Source organism: Lactuca virosa, chromosome 4 (genome assembly GCF_052849685.1).
Source record: "Lactuca virosa cultivar CGN04683 chromosome 4, Lactuca_virosa_CGN04683_v6, whole genome shotgun sequence".
In the NCBI taxonomy this organism is placed as follows: Eukaryota; Viridiplantae; Streptophyta; class Magnoliopsida; order Asterales; family Asteraceae; genus Lactuca; species Lactuca virosa.
The window spans coordinates 94,446,482-94,466,140 of record NC_136429.1 but is presented as its reverse complement, the minus strand read 5'-3'; the positions used below and the strand labels follow the sequence as shown (position 1 = coordinate 94,466,140).

Genomic DNA, 19,659 nt, shown 5'->3' with positions numbered 1-19,659 from the left:
GGGAGAGATTTGATATTCTTGGAGAGATTTGGGAGAGACTTCATATTTTTGGGAGAGATTTGATATTCTAGGAGAGATTTGGGGAGAGACTTCATATACTTGGAGAGATTTTGGAGAGAGAGAGATACAGTGGGAGAGATTGAGAGAGACTTTGTCGGGGGCCTTTATTAATGTTTTATAGAATTGTTACTTCCCTAAATTTGATTAGGGATTTAAGTTTGGAACATTTGAAACCTTCAAGTGTTACTTTGCATTAAGAATTAGAGTTATACATTAGCAGACATAAGTAAACCCTAACAAATAAACACTAGATGAGTTGACCAGATGACCCGTTGACCTTGACTTGACTTTGACTTGACTTTAACTTGACCAGAAACTTGCCGGTTGTCACATTATATCTTGCACGTAAATCGAGGTAATATTGGTGAGAGGAAAGAAATTTGGCAACCAAACTCGGCTGCACTTGAATTCTATTTATAGGGCAACTTTTCCTATACTCATGTCGTGAGCCCCTAATGCTCACGTCGTGAGCTCGAATATGTCACTGCGTTCGTCATCGCAAGTTGCGTGTGCAGGCTCTTAAGGGTGAAATCTACCTGCTCACGTCGTGAGCCACTGTGCTCAAGTCGTGAGCTCTGACACGGCCTCGAAATTTGTGTCCCAAACTTCAGAAATTCATATCTTTCGCATACGAGCTCCGTTTTCGACATTCTTTATATCCACGCGTAGGTGAGATTATGATCTACTACTCTCCTTTAGACTTCGTCGGCTAATTTTGACTTTATTTTTATTATATTATTTTTAGTAGGCCGGGACAGGAAAACTCCGTTATAAATTCATAACTTCTTCATCTGACGTCCCTTTTTGTCTGTCTTTCTTCCGTTGCGCTACTATCGACGAGATCTTCGATTGTCGTTTATATTATTTCGGCTAGAAATCACTCGATCTCATATTCGAACTTCGGGCTGCATACTGCTAAGTTGAAACTTCAAAAAATCATAACTTCCTCATACGAAGTCAGATTTAGACGTTCTTTTTATGCAAGCTCTCAGTTTAACGTATTCTACGACTTTCGTTTAGATTTCTAAGGCTAGATATCGCTCTATCTTAAATTCATATTTTTCGTCACACAGTGTCGTACCGGATCTGTCGCGAAACTTCGACAGGTCATAACTTCTTCGTTATAACTCGGATTTCGGCATTCCTTATATATTCGGAAACCTTGCCACGACCACTACGACTTCCTTCATAGATATCGGGCTTATCTAATATTTTATTTTATCGCTTATTTTTATCCTTAATTCATTTAAATCACACAGTTAAGCAATAAACACATAATACTCAAATAATACATTCTTATTATTTCAAAACGAGTTACAAAGGTTAATCTAGACTGTTACATCAATATTAATGTCTAGCCCAGAAATGCAGGCGTTACATTACGTCCCTAAAGCATCTATTCTAAGGGACCTAGCCTAAGGATTTTTCTTCGGGGTGACAGCACTGCTTAGGGGATTCCTCAGCAATACATGTCAAATAAGGCAACCATGGGGGGATGGAGTACATCTTCAAAAACACCTACAGGTTGCGAGCCTGCTATCGTTCCACTGGACTGCCTAGAATAGTCCGTGGTCTTCATTTATACTCCCCTAGATGACTAGATCATCGTAAACATCAATGCCTCTCATCATTCTACCGCACATCAACTATTTCATCTACCAATGTTTTACCCAACATATTTGTAGATATAAAATACATATACAGTTTAGATATGAAAATGAAGTTAAAATCTTTCATACATCATAGATCTCAAGTATAAATTATTCATATATAAGGGTTAGATCTGAAAAGTTTAGATCTGAAGTGAGAAAGTCTAGATCTGAAGGAAAAAGTTCAGATCTGGAAGAAAAAGTTTAGATCTAAAAGAAAAGGTTTAGATCTGAAGAAAAAAGTTTAGATCTGAAGGAAAAAGTCTAGATCTGAAGGAAAAAGTTCAGATCTGAAAAGAAAGAGGTTCAAATCTTTCATCCAGCATAGATCTCAAGTAAACAAATAATATATATATATATATATACACATATAGCACGTAATTTATATAAAATACTTTATATCTATGTGTAAGATGAAAGTGACTATACACTCACTTTGATAAGGTGGTGATTCGGACAACACTTCGCTTCTTAAAATAATCTTCTTTGATGAAGCCGGAAGGTTTGCTTGAAAACCGGGCTCTGCGGGGGCAGAGTTTCCAAACCGAAAAACTCTTTTTCTTGGAGCCTTCGGGCTCTCTGAGGCTTTCTTCTAGTGCTAGGGGGTACCCTAGGCTTGGGGGGGGGGGGGGGGTAGAGAGATGTTAGAGAGAGAAAGAGATAGTGAATTGGTGAAGAAAGAAGACTGCCCTCGCAGCCCTTTTATAGGGTGCGAGGCCTCGGTACGCTGGGGGTACAACAACTCTACGCGGGGCGTACTGCGAGGGTCGTACAACACGTATCGGAGTCTCGGTGGTTCATCGTGACTCATTTCGGACCACAGAAGAGAAAAGACTGTGCATCGTACCCATCTTCGTACGCGGGGCGTACCCCTCGCATCAGCTCACATTTTCTCATCTCGACTTCTAAAATTCATAACTTTCGCATACGAGCTCCGTTTTGGACGTTCTTTATATCCACGCGTAGGTGAGACCGTACTATACAACTCTCGTTTAGACTCCGTCGGCTAATTTTGACTCTATTTTTAAAGTTATATTTTTTAACAGGCCGGGACAGGAAAGTCCATTAAAAATTCATAACTTCCTCATCCGACGTCTGTTTTTCGTCTGTCTTTTTACCGTTGAGCTACTATTAACGAGACCGTCGATTCTCATTTAGGTTGTGTCAGCTAAAAATCAGTCGGTCTAATATTCGAACTTCGGGCTGCATACTGCTAAGCCGAAACTTAGAAAAATAATAACTTCCTCATACGAAGTCAGATTTGGGTGTTCTTTTTATGCACGCTCTCGGTTTAACGAACACTACGACTTTCGTTTTGATCGCTAAGGATAAAACGTCCTCTATCATAAATTCACTATTTACGTCACGCAGTGTCGTGCCGGTTCTGTCGCGAAACTTCGACAAGTCATAACTTCTTCGTTATAACTCGGATTTCGGTGTTCTTTATATCTCCGGAATCCTTGTCACGACCACTACCACTTTCTTCATCGATATCGGGCTTATCTAACATTTTATTTTTGACGCTTATTTTTATTATATCTTTACAAACAAGTATATAATCACATAAAAGCACATAATTCACATAATATTCAAGTAATTCATCTTTATTACTTTAAAATAGGTTACAACGGTTGTCCTCTATTATTACATCATCACATCAATGCTTAGCCTCGAAACACAGACGTTATATCTTAATCCCAAAAACCACCATATCTTCAAGATAGAACCCATGAACACAGATTTGGACCTTAAAGACTAAAAGGTCACGTAAAGTCTTCAAATTTACTCACATGCAAGGCTAGAGGGAACTTAAAAGCTTAAAAGAGACCACAATAAGGGCTTAATGGATGCATAGAGCCCTTAAGACCATTAAGTTGGCACCTTTATGCCACAAGAGCTCTATAGAACCATAGATCTGAAAGGGTTTGTCCAAATGGGACGTCCAACTCGCAATAACCACTCTATTTGGACCAAAACATGCAAAAGAACCCTAAGAAGGAGATCTATGAATTCACAAAGCAAGATTGAGACTTTTTACCAGAAAAGTGAAGAAAATGAAGCAAAGATTCGAGATCTAGCAGCTCCTTCTTGTATCACCAACTCTCACCAAGCTTCCCTTCCTTCCAATGGCTTCAAGCACACCACCAAAGCACTCAAAATGGCTCACAACACTAAAAAATGCCTTAGGGTTTCAAGGTTAGGGTTTAGGACAATGGTGGCTGGAAATGAGGCCAACATATGGGGTTTAAGTTGTTTAAATAGGGTGCAAAACACCGAAATTAGGGTTTCCCAAACCACGTCTAACTCGTCGAGTTGGTCCTCTCCAACTCGTCGAGTTGGTCTTCAAAAATACGTGCGACCAACACTTCCAACATGCCGAGTTTCTTCCCCCAAACTCGAAGAGTTAGCCTTTAGAAATGAGGTTTTATTTCCATAATTGACCTTCTAGATCCCGGATGTTACAGTTGAGGCGGTTCAGCTGTGTATTGTAGGCCAAGAGGCCCGTGTGGTCAAGTAGATATTGTCGGTCCAAGGAGAGCGTCCATCCTAGTGTTGTAGGCTCACGAGAGCGGTGCATATATATGTTGTAGGATCGGGAGAGCGGTCCAGGTGTATTATAAGCCTTGCGAGGTGGTCCAGTCAGACTGAAGGCTCATGTGTTCATGAATTTTATGTTTATTGTTAAGTGGATATTTTGGGAAACTCACTAAGCTTTGGCTTACAGTTATGGATTTAAATGTTTCCGGTACTTTATTGGTTCTTGGGGATGCAAATGCGAGACTGTACACACATACATTGCAGTTTTGTAATTTGAGATTCCACGTTGTTTTCCTTTATAACTCTGATTTTGAAATATGGTATTTGAACAAAGGGTTTTGACTTGAATGTATTTTTACGAAAATGTATTTTAAAAATGAAAAATTATTCTAGAAATTAGGACGTTACAATAATTTTCTATCTTGGTTGTCTAAATGCTAACAATTTATCTTTTGTTCCAGTGTAAATGCCGAGTATCGAGGGAGGACCAATATGGTTGTACAAACATGTTGTATTTGCAATTTACTTCATGAGTCACATAACAAAGCAATGATCATATAATGTGATAATGTTATAACATGTCTACCATCCTCGTTCAACATCAACGAACCAAAAAAACATCAACAAACCAAAACCATAGAGATAGACATTCATTTTGTTCGTGATTAGGTTGCCTGGCACATGCTCGAGTTCTTCATGTCCTTTATAGCTCTCATTATGCCAATATCTTCACGAAAGGGGTGCTAGCATCTCTACTTAATGAGTTTAGATTAGGTTTAAACATTCAAACGGTTCCTACCAATAAAGCTTTCAGTGATGTTAGTTTATGCATGAACAATGTATAGTTAGACCATGCTACCCTATTTTTGTATAGACCATCAAGTCCCTTGTAATGTTGTACTTATATCTAATTAATGAAAGATATTGGTTTATTCGAAAATAAGCATCTTACAATATATAATGAGAGAATTATTAGTGTTTCTACATACTTTGGGCATGTGCTTTGATTACGATAGCCTAATGCATAAACGGATGAATCGTGCTAGTCTCATACGAGCCCAAATAACTTGTTGCTTCAAAATTAAAAAAAAGAAGAAGATTACAATGATTTTTTTACAATTTTTTTTTTTTAATTTTAGATAAATATGTAACCATTCATCAATTATATCCATCTTGTTTTGGTTATTTTTGTGATTACCCCAAACATTTAAACCTATAGTTTAAAAGGACAAAAGGACATATCACATATGTATATTATTCTAGATGTGGTCCATGTGGAGGCCACATGTGTGTATATATAGAAAACTAGGTTGTACCGAGCTGGGTAAAAATGAGCCACGTCATCATCCCGCCCCTTTTACCCCTCTTTCTATCATCCAACTTTTATCAGTTTTTGACAAAGCAACAAACCTAGTTCCAAATTCGGTGCCCATAATCAAATTAGGGCTCCAACTTCCTCCTAATATGTCTCCTTTTATCCAGTAATCATTCATTAGTTTTTAATGTATAGCTTCTTTATCGTAGACCCAGACTATTCTCGAGATTTTGAATAAAATCGTTTCTGGGATCTTCTTATTCTTATCTTAGGAAACTATACCAATTTCGATATAACTTTACTCGCCGGAGATATTTACAGGGGGATAACCGGAGTTTTCAGTATGGGTTGTGCTGGATCATCGCATGCGAAAGGGGACGGTAAACATTCCAATTTCCGAGTTTCTATTGGGGTTTCGATTATTTTTTTTTTTTTTTTTTGTGTTTTTGGAGACTTTTTTGTTGTTGTTGTTGCATGTATCGATTGTAGAAACAAATTTCGCATCTAATGAGCTTGATTGGATTTTACTCAATTGACTGATTAATTTAGGTGCTAGGAGAAAAGGGTTTAACTTGTTCTGATTGATCTTTGGGGATTTTTGATTAAGATGGTTCTTAAATCTTAGTCTACTTGCTGTTTGTATTGAGTATTATTGAATAATCCTTGCTTGATTTAGGGGCTTTTCAAAGTGTGAATCTTTCCGAGGGTTTTTGAAATTCCTAAACAAATAATGATTTTGACATGGAAGCTCCAATTCCTGTTTGGTAGTCTGTATCGCATCAGTTATCTGTATCATATCATTTCATTTTTATTTTTCCTACTTGAAAATTGGTTGATAATTTTCTGTCAAATGTGTTAATATATAATCCAAGACAGATGGATCCTATGGATCCAAATGAATTCAATCAAATTATCTAGAAAACAAGTAATTTTAAATTGTTGTCATCTATGACCACTATACATAATTCATTACTTTTATATTCCTAAGACCTATTTGTGCTTATTTCCTGATTCTTATGTGAACTATACACTTCTTTATTATAAATTTATTCTGATGTTTTCTGGATTCATATAATCATTTTTGAACAGAACCTATTAAAAAGATAACAAAACCAAAACCATGGAAACATACTGAACCAATTACAACAGAGCAGCTTAAGCAGATGCGTGATGAATTTTGGGATACTGCTCCACATTATGGTGGCCGAAAAGGTAATTTATTTATTATATCATCTTATTTCCATTTTATTTATTTATTTATTTATTTTTATATAATTGTGTGATTATTAGAAATCTGGGAAGCCCTTCAAGCAGCTGCAGAGGCAGACTTAACCCTTGCGCAAGCCATAGTAGATAGTGCTGGTGTCATCGTTCAAAAAGCTGACTTGACAGTCTGTTATGATGAGAGAGGTACTTCTTAATTGTGTAATGACAGTACTACTCTGATTGGGACTGGGACTGAGACTGATGTCAGTATGGGACAAAAGACGAAAATAGCCCTAGAAACTTTGTCTGGTCGTGTTGTTTCGATTAATGGTAAAATTATTTTGGACATTGCAGGTGCAAAATATGAGTTACCAAAGTATGTTTTTAGCGCGCCAACAAATTTGATTCGTGACAATTGAGTACGAAGACATGGGACACATGTTTTTTTTTATTAGCATAAAAGACTGGTAAATCATGTATATGTGTTAGTCTTGTTTTTTATGGTTTTGATGTTTAGTAAAGAAACCTTGGTTTGATCTTTTTATGAAATTGGTATCTATTTACAAGATGTTTGCTAGAAATGTTGTTATGAGTTGTAGTAGTAGTAGTAGTAGCTTTTAGTTGATGTTGATCTTTTGGTAATTAAGTTTTAAACTAATTTGGTTTGGTAAAAATATTTTTTTAAAAGCACCATGCTTTGGTACAAAACTATAAGTGGATTGTTTGTTTGTTATTTTTCCATTTTAAATGTGCAACATTTTTTTTTTATCAATGATTTTCTTACCAAATATTGATTACAAATTATTTTCTATTTTTGGTAACCATGATGTTAGAATTTGACTTGGATAAAATACATGTTGGTAAAAAATGACGCGACTAAACATGTAACAAATGGGTTTTTTTAAGAAACGTAACAAATGGGTTTGAATAAAGATATTTAGTAAAATCATGTATAAATTTGAGTCCTATAACAAAATGAGCCCATATTTTGCATTTTACATGCTCATGATACATGGATAACTTTTCTACTTGAGTTGTATGGGAGTTGGACAAGGAGCAACTAGCAAGAAGTTATTTTATTGGTTAAAGTTAATATGGGGTTTCAAATAAAAAATCAACTTAATAGTTTTATTTAATAGCTTTGACTAAATGAAATCCTTTGTGTGACTTGGATAGAAATTACAAAAAGGATGAGATCTTGACTCGGTCAATGTAATATAGCATGTGGCCCTGATCTACATGGATGGTGAGTGGTTTGAGATGCGATTGGATTTCAACTTACTTCTTAATTTTTATAGGGTTTTGATACCCCTAGTACGTAACTTGATAACATAGTTTGATTAATTGTAATTGAAATTTCAACTGTAAACATAAAAAAGAGGTCCCTCTATATCAAGTTTTCAACTTAGCGTTATGCCAAAACAACTCTCTACATTATTTTCCAACCTACAACCACGAAAATGCTTGACAATACAATACCCTTACCCAATTTACATAAAATTTTAATAAGTGAATATTGAAATAAAAAGTTAGTTTGTGATTATGTAGGTGTCACAAACTTTCAAGATTTCAAGGATAAAAGTGTGAGCGAAATAGCAAAATGATGAAAAGTGCGTTGTGAGTGTTGGCCCATTTTGGTGAAATTATTAAGTATATGCAATTATGGGTTGATTTGTACCAAAGTCAAAAAAATCAAAGTTGTAAAACTCGTAAAAAATGAAGTTTTATGAAGACACTTTCCATTTGGCCATGGAAAGGTTACGACATTCAAGATATGTGGGGTTTCATCTATTTTTATGAGCATTTATTGTTTTGTATTTAACTTTCAGAGAGTATTTATGACTTATGAGCCAATTATTGAGCATTGAATATTAGTATTTATTTTTAAGAGTTAGTTTTATGCAATGATGAGAGAGCTATTAGCGGTTTGGGGGTTTAGTATTTGTTAACCTAGAACTCATAATGTGTTTCTTATTGGGCTATTTATATGAAGAAAATATTTATGGTGTTTTAGGTTAATAAACATTATAAATTGCCTCAAGGAGATCGATGATATGATATAAGAGAGGCCGAAAGGTTTGCTGCGAAGCTGAAGACATAAAAATACTTTTAGGGCGTGTTTCGCACGGAGCTTTTGGAAGCGTTTGGGAGCTTCTAGCTTTTACCTTTTGACAAAACGCTATAGTTTAAACAAAAAACTTCGTTTGGCAGTACGAGCGTTTAACTTTTAGTTTAAACAAAACGCTCCAAATCTAAAAGCTACTTCATGTAGCGTTTAACAAAACGCTACTGAGCTTTTGAAATCAATTTCCATAATTACCCTTAAAAATATATTTATATATTGATTTATTTTTAATCAATTGTCCTTTTATGTAATTTTATATATTTCAAAAGCTACCAGCTACTTTTACCAAACACTCATATAACAAATAAAAGCTACAGCTTCCCGCTACCACCTATCCGCTACACGCTACCAGCTACCCGCTACCAGCTAACCGCTACCTGCTTCCAGCTAACAACTACTTTTGCCAAACACGCCCTTAGGCTAAAGGGTGTGGGCTTGTACTTTTAGTGTCAAATGTAGAACCGAAAACCACATGAGTTCTTATGTAAATGAAACCGAAGAAGATGAAAAGGTAAAAAATAATAATGGTGACGGGTCAGTTTGCATGCCTTCAAATATTTAAACATAACTTCATTAGTTATACTTAATAAAGTTATTATGATTGTACCTTACAATATCTTATATCTTGAAATATATTCATAATTACATTGTTATTGATTTTTTTTAAAACACTTTTTTCAATATACGTGTTAAAAAACGATAAACCAAAATTTCCCAACATCAACGTTTCTTATATCATTTGAGGATTAAGAAACAAAAGATTTTCAAGTTACTTACAAATCAAACCTCACTACAAAACCCTAATCTACTCTCAGAATGAAACACTCAACCTACACTGCAATGATCAAGAGCAAAAGGATGATCAATCACACAGAATATTGCAACTGTGAAACCCTAACTAAAGCAGGTGAGAACGAGAATGAGAGCTCTGAGTATTGGGAGCAAAAAAAGAACTGAATATGACGAAACCCTTCACTTCTCACCAATATATACCCCGGGTCATGGATATGAACCGAGTCTTGGATATTATCCATGAATCAGATCCGCGTGTCACACCTGTAGTTTGAAAGAAATGAGCCACAACCCACAACATGCCCAAAATACCAGAAATAACCCCCTTTAACAAATTTATTTCATTAATGAGAGAAACAAGAAATTGTAATATTGACACAAAACATCCAAACTCAATAATTAATAAATATGAGATCGAATATTAAAAACACTTAGTATTTTCAACATCTCCCCTCAATCGGAATATTTATTTTTCCTTTTTAAAAACATCAATAAGCCCCATTTTATTCGACAAAAAATCATGTTGCTTAAAACTTAAAGACTTAGTAAGAATGTCAACATTTTGATAAGAAGAACTAATCTTAACCATTTTCAACACACCATTAGATATTTTTTCTCTAACAAAGTGAAGATCTATTTCAAAATGCTTAGTATGTTCATGAAAAATCGGATTAAGAGCCAATTTAATTGTTGAATCATTGTCACAAAAAACAGATACATGAGTAAGATCTTTTATACCCAATTCTAACAAAATTTTCAAAATCCAAATTATTTCACAAGTAACAGAACCAAGGGCTCTATACTCCGGTTTAGTAGAAGACCTAGAAACAGTAAACTGTTTCTTATTCTTCCATGAAACCAATGAATTATTAAGGAAAATCATATAACCAATTACAGACCTTGTGGATAGACACTTAGCCCAATCTGCATCTACAAAACCTTTTAACTCAAATCCATCACAAAGCAACCCCTTTTCATGGACTGCTTTTTCAAATATCTTAACAGTCTGAAAGCAATTTTCAAATGTGACTTTCTAGGTTTGTGCATATATTGACTAAGAACCTGAACAACATAAGAAATATTGGGTCTAGTAATGGTGAGATATACTTTCCAATAAGTTTTTGAAATTCAGTTTTATTTGCCAACAATTCATCATTTTTAACAAAATCACCATAATTAACAACTAGATTGGTTTCTAAAGGTGTGGCAACAAGTTTGCACCCTAGCATACCATACCCATGAAGAAGCTTAAGACAATATTTCCTCTGATTTAAATACAAGCCATTACCAAAATTAACAACCTCAATTTCCAAAAAATATTTAAGAATACCGAGATCTTTTATCAAAAATTGAGTTTTCATAAAATCTTTAACCTTTTGTAACTCATTCTCATGACATCCAATTAATATTATATCATGTACATATACCAATAAAATAGTAATAGAATCTTCAAATTTTCTAATAAACAAAGAGTAAGCACTAACACTTTGTTGAAAACCAAACATGAACAAAGAAGCACATAATTTTTCATTCCACTTCCTAAGAGCTTGTTTTAAGCCATACAAAGATTTAACAAGTTTACAAACCCTAGAGTCATTATCGGTATAATACCCAGGTGGAAGAGTCATATATACATCTTTAGATAGGCCTCCATAAAGAAATGAATTATTTATGTCCAATTGATATAAATACCATGAATTATGAACAAACAAAGAAATAACAATACGAACAGTAACAATTTTTGCTATCGGAGAAAAGGTTTCTTCAAAATCGATACATTCCCTCTGATTATACCCTTTAGCAACTAAATGTGCTTTATACCGTTCTACTTCCCCATTTGACTTATACTTAATCTTGTAAACCCATTTGCATCTAATGGGTTTTCTATTCTTAGGTAAACTTGTTATATCCCAAGTGTGATTTCGATGAAGAGCTTCCATCTCTTCATTCATCTCCTTGATTTAATCAGGATCAGGCGAAGCATCATTATAATATTTAGGTTCAACAGTCTTATTAAGATTAGACACAAAACATCTAGTTTCAATATTAAGACATGAATAGTTAACAATTCTTTCTATACCATACTTATATTTACCATCTACTACATAGTCAGCAAACTTGACAGACATATGTGATTCATGTCTAGACCTAGAGGAACCAATAGACTGATCAATTGAAGGATCAGTATGCAACTGACTACTTTCCTAAGAGACACTTGAGGAAGAAGGAACAAAGCCACCAGTAGGAGGTACAATTGTCTCGCCAATTTGGTTGCTAGCTTCACCAGTGGCTGAGACAAGATTTTGTTTAAAGGTATGCCAAATAATTTAAAAAATATGAACGGTAGCAAAATACTTCAAATGATAACAAAATGTAACAATGTATGCAACAAAATGTATTCTCTTCGTATAAAATTTGAAAATTTTAATGGACATGCCATATGCAATTCACATCTCTAGTCTTTTGTAGTTAATAAAAATTTATATATATATATATATATATATATATATATATATATATATATATATATATATATATATATATATATATATATATATATATATATATATATATATATAGAGAGAGAGAGAGAGAGAGAGAGAGAGAGGGGGGAGAGAGCTAGGTTCAAATGTTTATAGCAACTATTGTGTTCCTAAATGCACCAATCAGAAAATTGCAAATAATTAAATAATTAATTAAATAAAAAAGGGTATTTTCGGTTTTTTGCACTAGCAATTAATGAGATCATATAAATAAATCCCTACAATTAAGGAAACAAAACAAATACCTACTATATTTTCTTTTACAAATGTGGACATCAATTTTTTCCCTTTATTATCTCTTCTCCCTCTCTTTCTCTAATCCTACCTTTGCATCTTAATAACCCTAACCAAATTGCCGGCCATCCCATTGCTGCCGTTCACACAGACCATCATTCCGCCGAAGAAAAGTTCGCATCTATCATCATTATTGACTCAGGTAAAAAAAATGTTTCTCAATTATTTCTGTTGGTGATTATAAATATTATGTATGTAGATTTTACAGTTTACACACAGGAGCAGTTGGCAGAAAAGTACAACAACATTACTTTCCTTTTTTACTGTTTGCTTTTGGTAGTGGTGGTTCTCATGCATCATTATGTATAAAGGTAAGCCCTTCAAATCGAAAGATATTTCCCTAAAAAATCATTTCATTTAATTAATTTGATAAATTGGGATGGGTTAACATTAAACAGGAGAGGATAATTGTTGCTTGCTATTCCAGGGAAGGATCTTATGAGATACTGGAAGTTACTGCTTCCTTTTTCATTTGCTATAGTTTCAGGAGCCATAGGATCATGTTCAGTTCTCTTTGCAAAGTCTCTGTGAGTTTTTTCTTAATGCTACATTGCTATGATGATGTGATTTGCTGGCTTTAATTTGGTAAAATTGGTATTAATGAAGGAAATATTTGTGTTATTTTTTCAGCTCAAATCTTTTAAGACTGTCCATGTCAAGTTCATATCGGTTGGATAGTTGGTTCACGTATTCGATTCTTTTATTGTTTCTATGTACAACTGGATTTTGGGTAATGATTAATAATAGCATTAACACTATTATTATTAGTAGTAGTAAAAAATTTGGATGACATGTATTGACTTGTTTTTATGTATACCATATATCTACAGATGGCAAGGTTGAACGAAGGATTATCACAGTTCGATGCCATACTTATAGTCCCTATGTTTCAGATAGCTTGGACATTTTTCTCAATTTGTACTGGATTTGTGTATTTGCAGGAATATCAGGTTCTCTCTCTCTCTCTCTCTCTCACATAAGACTTAATGGGGAAAGTTTTAGGGGTTGTTTCTTTTTCTTCCACATTTTGTGTTGTATGGGCAAAGTGCAGTAGTATGGATATAGATGTTTGTTTGGAGCAAGTTTTGCATAAACAAAGACTTGCTGAATGAACACTTATTTGTCTGTCTAGAAATGATGTTTAGAATAGTTGACTGTTTGAGAATAGTTATAAATTGAAATTGTAAATGACTAGGATAAAAAAAATTAAAAAAAAGTATATGTTTAGGATAACATTTACTTTCTCATTAATAGTTTTCAGTTAATGATAAAACCAAAATCATCCACAATATAAACACTCAAAACTAAAAAGATTAGTTTTTTTGTATAAAAACCTTACAACCACAATTAATAATAAAAGTCTACACGTGTTACATGATATTTTTGAAGATCATCAAACGACTAGCTGGATTTTTTTTTCTTTATAATTTCAGAATATTATTTTTACAATTTGAATATGTTCATTGGTGAAGATAGGTAGATGAGTATCTATTTTTTTGTTTTCATTTTTCATCTTTATTGAATACTACATTAAGTGTCGTGAAGAATAATTTTAAATCCTTGCAACTTGTTTAATATCAACTAAAATTTTAATCACAAGATAGATAATATATTTGTTAAAAATAGAAGTAGGTCTTAATGGTTTAAAGACACCGTTCTCCCACTTAACCAATTTAGCTCATCTATCTATTCATTTTGAGTCATAAAGAAAAGAAGTACCACTATATTTTAGGATTACATTCCATTGGCTTGATAATACAACTTCATGACGGTTATTCTCATTTCAAATTTAGGATTACATTCCATTGGCTTGATAATACAAATTCTATAAGAATATTCAAAACCATTCTTGGAGAATTTTTACAATATCATTCTTGCAGAATAAACATGTTTCTTGATAGCTATTAGACTCTAAGTAATATTCTGTTAGAATAAAGTATATGTGTTCTTATAGAATCTTTGTTTGTCATTTATTATTATTTTTGATAAATTTTAATTCTTTAATTTGGTGTATTTTATGTTTTTTGAGTCTTTTTTCGATTAAAAATTGGTGATTCGAGGATTACATTCTATCAAAATGGTTGAACAGGTTCATACTTCTTCATACACAACAAGTATATTTGTGTAATTGGTAATGAATTTGTGAAACTTGAGTGCATTAAATTTTTTAATTTTTGAAACTTGACTATGTTTTCTTTGTGGATTTAGGTTTTGAAGAGGCTAACATTGATGTAGAGAAGGAAGAAAACATAGAGAACGAGAGTGTATTATACCAGAATGTGTTATGCTACAATGTATAAAGTGTTGCGTAAAAATAATATTCTCTCAGAATAGATTAGTGTTTTGTTAGATTTTGATGTTTCTTTTTCTTTCAGAATGTTGTTATTATTCAATGAATCACAATCATACAATGTAATTATTTGGTATATTATTAGTTCAAGAATTGATTTTGTGTATTCTTTTCATAATGTATTTACTAGTTTATGGTTAACATTCTGTCATTTCTACAGAATAAAATCGAAAAATATATTTACTAGTTTATGGTTAACATTCTGTCATTCTGACAGAATAAAATCGGATTTTTTATTTTGAATTAATTTAAAATATTCATATTTATAAAAATAAAGGAATTAATTATCCCTAAAAATCTGAAACTTTTCTTTTTTAATATAGGTTAATTGACTAAAATGCCCTTATGCTGAAATTTGTGTGATTATATGGTACATCTTATCCTATTCTACTATCATAGACCCCACAATTCCATCTACTTATTTTTGGCTTAAAACACATCGAACTAAATTCATTAATTCATTCAAAAAGTTTCCGAAATATCACTTTTCCCATTTTACCCTTTAGCTCCTAAGCACAATTCAAGGCTTAGATTACTTATCCAACATCATCAATATCCAATAAGGTCTAAAATCTATTCATTTGAATCCTAATACCCTTGCATGATCAAATTACAATCCAAAATCATGAAATAAGAAACATCCTGAAACTAGGTTTTACACACTATTAACTCCCCCCCCCCTACACACACACAAACATACGATAGTTAACATCGGTAACTTCGAAAAGGAAATTTTATGTGTACATGATTGTAAACATTTAGTTACTGTATTAGAACCGAAATATAACTTTTCAAGGATAAAAGGATAATTACGATAGTTAACATCGGTAACTTCTGTAAAACCCGCAAATTAGGGCTAGTCAATTTAACTATTATAAGCGTTAAAATTGACTTTCTGATAGAAGATTATTTAGGATAAATAATCTTAACCAAATTTATAGTATATGTGATGAGGATTTCGTGCATGTAAATAACTCCCAAAACCGACTTCGAATGAAGAAGTTACGACCTTCCGAAGTTTTGCTTTTGAATTGGATGTCGTAAATAAGAAATCGGAGATAGGTTGCTTTTTATCCTAGGTGATCTAAAAAAAAGTTGTAGTAGTCGTTGAACCGATAATGTGCATATAGAGAACGTCAAAATTTGACTTCGTGAGAGGAAGTTAGGATTTTCACATGTTTCAGCACAGTAGTATACGACTCAGAAACTGAAGTAGAGATCGGTTGATTGTTAGGAAAAACAATCTAAACGAGAGTTGAAGATCTCATCCTCATGATTCCGTTGATATAAAGACAGTCATGAATATCATATGAGATAGTTATGAATTTTTAATGGACTTTAACATTCTAATTCTGTTAAAAATATAGCTTTAAAAATAATTCAAAACTAGCTGACGAAGTCTAAATGAAAGTTGTAGATCTCGTCGATAGCTATGCGTGGATATAAAATCCATCGAAAACAGAGCTCATATGAAGAAGATATGAACTTTCTTGGGAACATAAATTCTTTGCGCGCACCCACGTGTAATGACAAAGTGCGCCGCGCGCACTGACACTCCACCTAGAATGCGACACGTGGTACCATGCAGAAATCGACACGTCATCACTTCCGACGAAATGCGCGACGTGCAGTGGACCAGGTGCGCAACGTGCAGTCCAAAATCAGCTATAGATAGAAGTCAAAATTTAGTCTATTCTCACACCCTTCGAACGTTTCTCTCTTGATTTCTCTCAATTTTAAGCCCTTTCTCCCTTAAGTTTTTAGTCGGCGAAGCCCTAAGGTGTCTGATAGCCGGCGATTAGGAGCTCTTGAGTCAGAGTTCTGTCCTCTTAATTCCTAGTTTTCATCAGTGTGCTCATTAGTATTGGCCTCATCTAGGTTGATGGCTGCATCAACACCATCCCACTGGGGTACTACTCTTAGCTCATCAAGATTAATAGAATCATTAGAATATTCATTAGTGTCAAAAACATCATAGGAAAAAGGATCACAAGGGCCATTTTTATTGGAAAATTAATCAACAGAAGTTGACCTTAACTTGTATGGAAAGATGGATTCGTAAAATTTAACATCCCTGGATACAAAAGATGAATTAGTGTCAAGACTAAGAAGTTTATAAGCCTTTTTATCAGAAGAATAACCTAGTAAAATACATTTCTCAGCTCGTTCAGAAAACTTATTAGATATATTTTGTTTAACAACAAAACATAAGCAACCAAAAACTCTTAAATGATAAAAACTAGGAGTTCTTTTAAAAACAAGTTCATAGGTAGATAACCCATTTAAAATAGAAGTTGGCATTCTATTGATAAAGAAAACAAAAGTCAAAACATCTCCCTAATATTTAATAGGAACTCCTGATTGGAAAAGAAGAGAACGACCTACATTGAGAATATGTATGTGCTTCCTTTCCACAACTCCATTCTGTTGTGGAGTGTAAGCACAAGATGTTTGATGAACAACATCATTTTCAAAACAAAAAGAACTCATCTGATTATTAATAAATTCAGTTCCGTTATCTAAACGAACCACTTTAATTATAACACTAATTTGATTTTGAAGAATGTTGACAAAAGACATCAAACAATCAAAAACTTCAATTTTAGATTTTAAAAGAAAAACCCAATTGGTCCTTGTAAGATCATTCACAATAGTCTGAAAATAATTAAAACCTTCAGCTGAAGTAACCCTATAAGGTCCTCAAACATCTAGGTGAATTAGCTTGCCTAATTTAGTTGTGTTATGTTGACTATGAGGAAAAGACTCCTTAGTCTGTTTTGCCTTATGAAAAACATCACATGGAGGTACGGACTCATTACCAAGTTTTAATTTCCCTTTTAAAGTACTCAAAGTTTGATCAGCAGGATGACCAAGTCTACCATGTCACGTAAGTTTAGAGACACAACATTTAGAGCTAGTCATGTTAGCAGGAATACCTGATGGGAAACAATCAAGATAATATAGCCCTCCAGATTCTCTACCATTCTCCACCATCTCCTTTGACACTAAATCATGGATTTTACAGGTATGTTCATAAAATACAACTTGACAACCACTATCTTTACAAAGCTTATGTACAGACAAAATATTAACATTGAAGTCTGGAACAACAAAAACATCAAACAAGGTGAGATGTGAAGACAACTGAAGATTTCCAATCTTATTTATTTGAGCAAAGGAACCATTTGGATGTTTGACAAGAATATTAAGTCTAGATACATCCACTGTATCACTAAGTTGGGAATCAGTAGCTATCATATGTTGATTTGCTCCCGAGTCAACAATCCAACTCTAAGGGGACTTAGAAGTGATAAAAGAATTACAACACTGAAACAAGAAAGTACCTACCATATTAGTAGTAGTAGTCACATCCTCATTAACAGAGTTATTATTAATGACACGAAGAAACTTGTTGTATCGTTCACTTGTAAGATAGCGATCATTACTTCCACTAACAGACTCATAAGTACAGAAGAGTTGCTGCCATAATTAACAAAAGAAGAATTCACAGCAAAGGATTTAATTTGACTATTTTGATTATTAAAATCTTTCATGGGTTTAAAATATTTGGGATAGCCAATCAACTTATAACACTTTTCTATCAAATGACCTTTAATACCATAATGTTTGCATTGTAGTCCTTTATTCCTAGACCTATTTTGATTCTGTCCCCATTTAAAATCATTAACCTTACTATTAAATACAGAGGCCTGGGTTTTAGAAGTACCAATAGAAACTAGAGAGCCATTCTTTTGATGTGACTCTTCTCTAGGAAGAAGAGAGAAATCAGTTTTTACATTGGGTAAGGGTTCCATTAAAAGAATATGACTTTTGACTTGATTATAAACGTCATTAAGACCACTAAGAAACTGCATTAGTTTCATTAGTTTAGAATGATCATTAAGCTTGTAGCAGCATCACAAACACACTTAGTTAAACTAGTTAAGCCATCAAATTCTTTCCACAAGGAGTCAAGCTTATTAAAGTAGTCAGAAAGGGATGTTTTAAAGTGTTAATTTGTTGATGAATATTGAAAAAAAATGACTCATCAGCCTTATTATATGTTTCAAACAACTCATTCCAAATGTCCCCAGCCTTATTAGAATACACATGACTAGCATATATATAGACTCCGAATTTGACCCTAAGATCCAAGTATACACAACAACATTAACACGTTCCCATTTAAAGGTTTTAGATGATTCATTTTTATCAAGTGTAAGAGTACCATCTATAAACCCTAACTTATTCCGAGCTTTAAGACCTCTTATCATAGCACTACACCATAATCGATAATTTTCATTCCTAGTTAGTTTTATAGTGATAATAGAAGTTATAGCATTACCAGATGGATGAATATACAGAGGATCATCAAAATCAACAGGATTATCTTTACCACTACCACTGGGAGTTTCACTAGTCATGATGAAAGAAATCACACAACAGGCACAACAAACAAATACACAAAGAAAACAGACAATTATGTTGACTTAAAGTCCAAATGGTCACCATGGTATGTTGGGGCCCAAGACAATCAAACAGAGTCAAGAAAACAATGTAAACAATAACCGTTGTACTCAAGACAACCATGATCTCCCATATCTACAATTAAAGAAAAAAATAAGGGAACAAGAAAACCCTCACATTGTAGGTATGTAGAGACGACCAAGAATCGACTCCCTGGATCCGTTCCCTGCAAGAGTTTATCGGTGATGAAATCCGACCTTTAGAGAGTTATTTCAGATTTTAGGGATTAATCGATTGCAGATTAGAAGAAGAAGTTATGG

General features: G+C 33.6%; 1 protein-coding gene across 1 annotated transcript; it reads left to right on the top strand.

Moving 5' to 3' along the window:
- The first annotated feature begins 5,587 nt into the window (after window positions 1-5,587).
- LOC145106458 (uncharacterized) lies at window positions 5,588-7,349 on the top strand. Its single transcript, XM_079043427.1, has 4 exons — window positions 5,588-5,942; window positions 6,652-6,774; window positions 6,853-6,972; window positions 7,123-7,349. The coding sequence occupies exons 1-4, from the start codon at window positions 5,906-5,908 to the stop codon at window positions 7,185-7,187; spliced, it is 345 nt and encodes a 114-aa protein (XP_078899553.1). The 5' UTR covers window positions 5,588-5,905; the 3' UTR covers window positions 7,188-7,349.
- The last annotated feature ends 12,310 nt before the right edge of the window (window positions 7,350-19,659 follow it).